Source organism: Ranitomeya variabilis, chromosome 1, assembly GCF_051348905.1.
Source record: "Ranitomeya variabilis isolate aRanVar5 chromosome 1, aRanVar5.hap1, whole genome shotgun sequence".
NCBI classification, from domain to species: domain Eukaryota; kingdom Metazoa; phylum Chordata; class Amphibia; order Anura; family Dendrobatidae; genus Ranitomeya; species Ranitomeya variabilis.
Genome location: NC_135232.1, coordinates 1,142,470,783 through 1,142,479,614, shown reverse-complemented (window position 1 = coordinate 1,142,479,614; position 8,832 = coordinate 1,142,470,783). Strand labels below are relative to the sequence as shown.

The 8,832-nt window shown below is 40.5% G+C and overlaps 1 protein-coding gene across 1 annotated transcript; it reads left to right on the top strand.

Annotated features, from left to right (window-relative positions):
- The first annotated feature begins 1,307 nt into the window (after nucleotides 1-1,307).
- Nucleotides 1,308-8,190, top strand: LOC143800826 (vomeronasal type-2 receptor 26-like). The gene is made up of 2 exons (XM_077281214.1): nucleotides 1,308-1,482; nucleotides 7,301-8,190. The coding sequence occupies exons 1-2, from the start codon at nucleotides 1,308-1,310 to the stop codon at nucleotides 8,188-8,190; spliced, it is 1,065 nt and encodes a 354-aa protein (XP_077137329.1).
- The last annotated feature ends 642 nt before the right edge of the window (nucleotides 8,191-8,832 follow it).

Here is an 8,832-nt window from a genome sequence, read left to right as displayed (position 1 = left end):
CACTTGCTGATTATTGTGATTTTTTTTTTTTTTTTACAACAGACTGTTTTTGACCTCACTGTGCTCTTTTGTGTCTTCAAGTATTCTGGTGGTGTGAACAGGTTCCTACAGACTTGTTCAATGTGCAAGTGGCCCATGTGTTTCTGGTTCTATAATTGTTCTCTTGTTTCTACAAGACTAGGGAGTCCACCACTCCTCTGTGGGTCATTTGCATTTAACTGCTCCATCCTGCATGTCCACATGGATAGTCCTTCTCTGAACCCTGCTTATACAGGTATTATACAGATGATCAGGTTTTAAATACATCAGATAGGGATTCTATACATTAGTTAGGACTGCTCTATAAGGGTATACCTTGACAATTTGGTGGAGCAGCTTAGTATACATTTTTTTGCAAAAAAACGTATCAACTAAATACCCTGTTTTCTTTACATCTTTTGACTAGCACTTGCTGATTATTGTGATTTTTTTTTTTTTTTTTTACAACAGAGTGTTTTTGACCTCACTGTGCTCTTTTGTGTCTTCAAGTATTCTGGTGGTGTGAACAGGTTCCTACAGACTTGTTCAATGTGCAAGTGGCCCATGTGTTTCTGGTTCTATAATTGTTCTCTTGTTTCTACAAGACTAGGGAGTCCACCACTCCTCTGTGGGTCATTTGCATTTAACTGCTCCATCCTGCATGTCCACATGGATAGTCCTTCTCTGAACCCTGCTTATACAGGTATTATACAGATGATCAGGTTTTAAATACATCAGATAGGGATTCTATACATTAGTTAGGACTGCTCTATAAGGGTATACCTTGACGATTTGGTGGAGCAGCTTAGTATACATTTTTTTGCAAAAAAACGTATCAACTAAATACCCTGTTTTCTTTACATCTTTTGACTAGCACTTGCTGATTATTGTGATTTTTTTTTTTTTTTTTTTACAACAGAGTATTTTTGACCTCACTGTGCTCTTTTGTGTCTTCAAGTATTCTGGTGGTGTGAACAGGTTCCTACAGACTTGTTCAATGTGCAAGTGGCCCATGTGTTTCTTATGCATAATTGAATGCCAAACAGAATTAGTAATTTTAGGAATATTAACCCATTAACGACTTTCTAAACGCCTTTTAACGGTGGTAGTTAAGGGTACTTAAACCATAGCGTTGATAACTAACGGCGCTGTGGAAAAACTGTACGGCGCCCCTCAGAGATGGATTTTCTACGGGATATTGGCTTCCGGGGGTAAACAAGACCCCAGAGAACATGATTCGAGTCAGTTTTTACCGACCCCGGGTTGAGATCACCGATATTAACAGTATAATGGCAACCGGGAAAAAAATGTGCGATCTGCAATTTAATTTCTTTGTCCACCGATATGATCACACATCAGAAGACCGAGAAATAGGGTCTCCGATCGACCCCCAATACTTACCAGTGTCTCTCGGTGTTCTTAGATCCTATTGCTTCTCCCCATGGCCGCTGGCAACTTCTTCCGGTAAGAAAATGACGGGTGCAGTGTGCCTGCCTAGATCTGCTGGCCGGCAACAATAGACAGACTTTTCCTATTGGTTCATTTTGGTCACTGTGATAGACCGTATCACAGTGATCAAAATAAAAAAATTTACATATCCACCTCTTTATCACCCCCTTAGTTAGGGAAATATAATAAAATAAAGAAAATGCATTTATTTCCATTTTCCCATTAGGGTTACAGTTAGGCTAAAGTGAGTTGGGCTAAAGTTAGGGTTAGGGCTAAAATTAGGGTTAGGGTATGTTTCCACATTAACGATTCATTCAGGATTTGCTGTGGATTTGATGCTGCGTACAGCCATAGCGTCCAGATGTTACAGCATAGAGGAGAGGATTTTATGAAATCATGTCTCCACTATGTGTGCAGGGCCGCATCCGGCAGCCCTGCATAACCGGACATGCGGTGGATCTTTCCATTCCGCAGCATGTCTATTTACCTTGCAGAGATGCTCCGTCTCCGCAAGAGTCTATGAATATGATGCGGTGATTCCGCATGTGTTCAATGAGCACATCTGGAATCACCACGTGTACAACATGGGGCAGTGCTTTGGGCGTAGGTGTGTATCTGCTGGGTCCAAAGCACAGAGATTATGCCCCGTGGAAACATACCCTTAGGGTTAGGGTTGGGATTAGGGTTAGGGTTGGGATTAGGATTTGGACTAGGGTTAGTGTTGAGATTAGGGTTAAGTTTGGGATTAGTGGGATTAGAGTTAGGGTTGGGATTAGGGTTAGGTTTGTGGTTAGAGTTATGGTTAGGGTTGGGATTAGGGTTAGGGGTGTGTTGTGATTAGAATTGGGATTAGGGTTAGGGGTGTGTTGGGGTTAGGGTTGGAGTTAGAACTGGGGGGTTTCCACTGTTTAGGTACATAAGGGGGTCTCCAAATGTGACATGGCGCCACCATTGATTGCAGCCAATTTTGATTTTTGATTTCAAAAAGTCAAATGGTGCTCTCTTCTGAGCTCTGCTGTGCACCCAGAGTGGTTTACCCTCACACATGGGGCATCAGCGTACTCAGGACAAATTGGACTACAAGGTTTATGGTCCAATTTCTCCTGTTACCCTTGGGAAAATAAAAAAATTGGGGGCTAAAAAATCATTTTGTGGAAAAAAAGGATTTTTTTATTTTCATGGCTTTGCGTTATAAACTTCTGTGAAACACTTAGGTGTTCAAGGTGCTCACCTCACATCTAGATAAGCTCCTTGGGGGTCTAGTTTCCAAAATGGGGTCACTTGTGGGGGTTCCTACTGTTTAGGCACATTTCTAGACCTTAACATTCAAAAGGACTGTACAGGCCTTTTGGAAACTAAAATATATAGAAAACTGATGTGTAAGAACAGTTTACTTGATTGGGGGAGTTATCATCCCCTAAGTCTACGTAGAGGGATTCCTAAAGGACAATATTTAAGGGTAAAAAGAAATTGGTCGAAGGCCTCAGTCTACTACACACAAGCGAAGGAGTTGAGGGACAGATTTTTAAATAGGGGATATCCTGGTGGGATCTTAAAAAAGGCATTTCAACAAGTTGAGACCTGCAATAGATCTAGTCTTTTCAACCTAGAAAGAGAGTCATTGGTAATTTTGATAGATGTTCTACGGAAGTAAGGGACATCACTGGCAAATATTGGAACATACTGAAGGTCAACAATGTAATTCAATGTAATCTGTGATTTTCTCCCTGCTTCCCCAACTGTTATTTATAGGAGAGGGGGGTCAATTGGGGATTAATTGGTACAAAGTCTCGCCACTAGTGTTGAGTGATACCTTCCGATATTTGAAAGTATCGGTATCGGATTGGATCGGCCGATATCCAAAAAATATCGGATATCGCCGATACCGATACCCGATACCAATACAAGTCAATGGGACACAAATATCGGAACGTAATACGGAGCGATCCTGGATGGTTCCCAGGGTCTGAAGGAGAGGAAACTCTCCTCCAGGCCCTGGGATCCATATTCATGTAAAAAATAAAGAATAAAAATAAAAAATATGGATATACTCACCCCTCCGGCGGACCCTGGCTCTCAGCGGTGCAAGTGGCAGCCTCCGTTCCTAAGAATGCAGTGAGTGAAGGACCTTCGATGATGTCACGGTCACATGAGCGGTCACGCGACCAATCACAAGACCGCGACGTCATCGCAAGTCCTACACTCACTGCATTCTTAGGAACGGAGGCTGCTGGTTGCACCGCTGAGAGCCAGGGGCCGTCGGTGGGTGAGTATATCCATATTTTTTATTTTTATTCTTTATTTTTTACATGAATATGTATCCCGATTCCGATTTGCGATATCCCCAAAATATCGGAACTCGGTATCGGAATTTCGATACAGCGAATATCGGCCGATACCCGATATTTGCAGTATCGGAATGCTCAACACTACTCGCCACCAAAAAAGTAGACATGACTGGGTAGAAGGGAAGTTGGCACTTTTAGCTGTGGCAAATGTTTTTTGTGTAATTTTGTTCAAGTTAGTTCAGCATTAATGACAAAGTGTACAGAAATACACATTTTGTCAATTGCAAAACATTTGGAGTTATTTATCTCTTTAAGTCTGCTTGTCCCATTGGACATGTGGGAAAAACCAAGAAGGAATTTTGCAGACGTATTGGTGACCATCTTGGTGATATTCACCATGCAAGAGACACGCCAATATCAAGACATGTTAGGGAGGTGCATGAGGTGATTTAGCCTCCTTTTCATTTAGCATTATTGAGGTGATATCCCAATCAATCTGATGGGGTGATTGGAACAAAAAGATTTTGCAGAAGGAAATAGGATGGATTTATAGACTGGACACTATTTCACCAAATGGTCTTAACAAGCAGATGCAATTTGGGTGATTTCTCTAGCCTCCGTGCTACAACTAACTTACTTTGACCCACTTATTCTAACCCAACCACCATATCGGCCCTAATAGACTATTGTGGTAGATATCATTCCCTATTATGGGTTTATTTCATATGGTTTATTCTCCCTATTGTGGGATGAATTTGTATCAATTTGTTCACAAGATGATATTTATTGTGGTTTCAGTGTTGTATTAATATTGATAAAATTATTAATTCTGGTTGGCATTAAATTATGCATATTTTGAAAATCAGCACAATATGAAACTATAGATGTGCAATAAAGATGTTTGCGCAGTGAGATCTAATATTTTTAATGAAGTTTAATGAAGTATATGATGATCTCCTCCGAAATAGGCTTATTTTTGGTCTTGCGCATTTGCGCATGTATGTTGGAACACATAGCATAAATTTGGGCATGCGTTGTATACAACATAGATGTATTTCAGTATTGTCTCCTGCTGCTTTCATCGCAGAGTGCATTGTTTACTGATTCCTCTTCCTGCTGGTGGATTGCAAGGCTGATGCGCACTTATCTTCAGGACTTGCGCGGTGTGCAGTATAGACCCATTTTGGTCATGCGCACTGCTCTTTTCATTGTGGAGCGTATTGCTCGCTATTTCCTATTCTGGCCGGTGGAATGCAGGACTAACACGCACTCCGATAATGATTTGGAACAGGTGACATGGGTCAATATTATATGAGAACTGCACTGTCTTGTGGACTTCTAGCATCACATCTGAGGGGCATTGTCCTGATACATCGTTTACTATGTGGCTATTGTGCCTTTTTCCAGAATGCCAACAATACGCTAAGTACTCTTTGTCTGTTATCACACTCCTGATGAACCTTGGAAGAGGGGAAACGTGCTGAGTGATAGTATGGCTTGGAGTGACATTATGTTTTGTTTTTTCTTTTTTCTGGTTTTGTTTGCACTATACACTATTGGTCAAAAAAGTGTTTTTTTGGTATCAGGATATATTAGATAATAAGAAAGGTGCTAATCCTTGGTAAATAAGATACGAAAGATGATTTTTTATCTTATGCTGTCTAATAAAAGCAGCATCTGCTCGGGACATGTGCAATAAATTGGACTTATCTTGTGTGTACATGTGGCCCTTGTATGTATGGTTCCTACATCTTTCTATATACTGACTTGAGCATATGTGTACATTTTTTCTTAAGGAAAAAGTAATGAGGATCCTTATCTTGTGATAAAAAAAGTAAAGTAAAAGTATAAGGTAGCTGAATAATAGTGGCATGAGATATAGCTTATGTGTTTTTCAATAAATCTCAGGTTTTTCCTACAATCAAATATCTGAAAGAAATATATGTTAGTTAGGAGTAGTCACAATATCCAGAGGAGAGATTAAGACAGCTCAATAGACAGCTGTTGGTGATGTATTAATGCTTTATAACCTTTTAACTAGATTTCAATAAAGATATGTTTTAGTGTAAGTAAGGGTACCGTCGCACATTGAAATTTCCATCGCTACGACGTTACGATTCGTGACATTCTAGCGATATCGTTACGATATCGCTGTGTCTGACACGCTACTGCGATCAGACACCCTGCTGAGAATCGTACGTCGTAGCAGATCGTTTGGAACTTTCTTTCGTCGCTGGATCTCCCGCTGACATCGCTGGATCGTTGTGTGTGACAGCGATCCAGCGATGTCTTCGCTTGTAACCAGGGTAAACATCGGGTAACTAAGCGCAGGGCCGCGCTTAGTTACCCGATGTTTACCCTGGTTACCCGGGGACTTCGGCATCGCTCCAGCGCCGTGATTGCAACGTGTGACCGCAGTCTACGACGCTGGAGCGATGATTATACGACGCTGCGACGTCACGAATCGTGCCGTCGCAGCGATGAAAATTTCAATGTGTGACGGTACCCTTAGTTACTGTGAGCCCCAAGGACAGAGATAACCTCTTCAAGAATGCTCCGTACCTCAGACTTGGCTGAAGGTTCACCTTCCAACAATATAATAACCCTAGGCACGCAGCTAAAATAACAAAGGAGTGGCTTCAGAACAACTCTGTGACCATTCTTGACCGGCCAAGCCAGAGCCCTGATCTAAACCCAATTGAGCATCTCTGGAGAGGCCTGAAAATGGCCGTCCACCAACGTTCACCATCCAGCCTGGTGGAACTAGAGAGGATCTACAAGGAAGAATGGACGTGGATCCCCAAATCCTGGAGTGAAAAACTTGTTGCATCATTCCCAAGACTCATGGCTGTACTAGCTAAAAAGGTGCTTCTCCTCAATACTGAGCAAAGGATCTGAAGACTTATGATCATGTGAGATTTCAGTTTTTCTTTTTTGCAAAAATTACTACATTTTTTTTTTTCAGTCAAGATGGTTTGCAGAGTGTACATTAATGAAAAAGTAGATTTTTTTTGAATTTACCAAATGACTGCAATGAAACAAAGAGTGAAAAATGTATTGATTATTGATTGAAATACTTTCTGTACCCACTGTATGTCAACAATTATTTTTATCTTATTGCAAAGAAATAAAATGTACATAAAACTATATAAATATAATATTGTCACAATTGTACTGTCCAAGAGGATAATGTTAAATTTAAAATAATTTTTAAAATTAAACAATCAAAAAACAACAAAATTGCTGATTTTTTCAATTTCTCCTTTTAAAAAGTTTGGTAATAAATGAAATAATAGTCTCAAAATTGTGCCACTATCAAATACAACTCATCCCATGATAAAGAAGCCCAATAAAGCTATAATAAGTCAAAAATTTTAAGTTATGTGACAATTTAAAAAAAAAAACAAATAGAGATGATCGGCCATTAAGGCCAACTTAGGCCTTGATGCTACGGTTGCTCCCTTACCATCCATTTAAACATACTAAAAAATAAATTTTGATATATATTTTTTTGCTTTTCTAATACTTACATTTCTATATTTCAGATGCTGAAAACTGCGAAAAGTGTTTTTACACCGAATGGCTAAATGAGGCAAGAGATAAGTGTTTCCCTAAAGTTATTGAGTTTCTCTCTTATGACACTGATGTAGTCGCCTATGTCTTCTTATTCTTGTTAGTTTTATCTTCTACTACAATTCTGGTAGTAATAGGAATATTTATATGTTTCCGGAATACTCCTGTTGTCAGAGCTAATAATGGGAACCTCAGCTTTCTTATCCTTGTTTCTCTGAAGCTCAGTTTGCTCTGTATTTTCCTCTTCATCGGTAAGCCAGTGGATATAACTTGTATGCTCCGTCATGTCTCCTTTGGGATCACCTTCACGATTGTGTTGTCATCAATCTTGGCCAAGACCATCACAGTATGTATTGCTTTCAAAGCCACCACACCTTGCAGCTCCTGGAGAAAATGTGTTAAACTTCCTAATTCTATAGTGATGATCTTATCATCTCTTCAGGTCCTGAATGCAATACTCTGGTTGTTGTTTTCTCCTCCATTTCAGGAGCTAGATATGGACTCATATCCTGGAAAGATCATCATTCAATGTAATGAGGGCTCAAGACTGGCCTTCTATGTCATGTTGGGTTATATGGGGTTTCTGGCCGCGGTGAGTTTAATTCTGGCTTTCATGGTGAGGAAATTACCTGATATCTACAATGAAGCCCAGCACATCACCTTCAGCATGCTGGTGTTCTTCAGTGTCTGGATCGGTGCCATCCCGGCTTATGTAAGCAGTAAAGGGAAAAATATGGTTAGTGTAGAAGTTTTTGCCATATTGGCTTCAAGTAATGGAATAGTGATCTGTATATTCTTACCTAAGTTGTGGAACATACTGGCAAAGTCAGAAAAGAAAACAAGGCAATTATTAGAAAAATAATGTTGTTGTGACTTGATAAACTAGTTTTGATTCCTTGTTGGCCAGATGATAAGTTCAATACCATGGATCTGGGTTAAGAATGATTAGCTGTTACAAATAAGTAAACCTACTATTTCCCATGCATTTTCTCTGTGCATCAATTAAAATGTAGTGTTACATACAGTTGATATGAATTGCGTGGATGATGCAGGGTCGCATCATCCTCAGGAAGCAGGCAGGAGGGTGGCGATCATAAGAAGATGGAAGGGGCTGGACCAAGATCAGCGACATCCATTGGACCGGAGCACCCGCGCAGGTGAGTACAATAAAACTTATTTTTCAGTTCTTCAAGGTTGGGTTGGGGGCTTCTATACAGCATTAAGCCCTGAAAGGTGATGGCCATATCTTATATTGGCCAAACTCTTTAAACCCTCCTTTTCCATTACGTCCCTCAGGACAGCACAATGGAGGATGTCCTTCCTTTGACCTATAGCGGGACAGGATCATAGAGAGGTTAAAAGGACCCTCCCACCTCCACCCTCCAGTGTTTTTCCTGTCTCTACAGGGGACGGTTGTATGAGAGGTTGCTCCTAGAGCGAAGATAGCCTGTGGATTCTCTCACCCCTGTCAAGTGGACCGTGGCCGACTCCTCTTTGAGAGGTT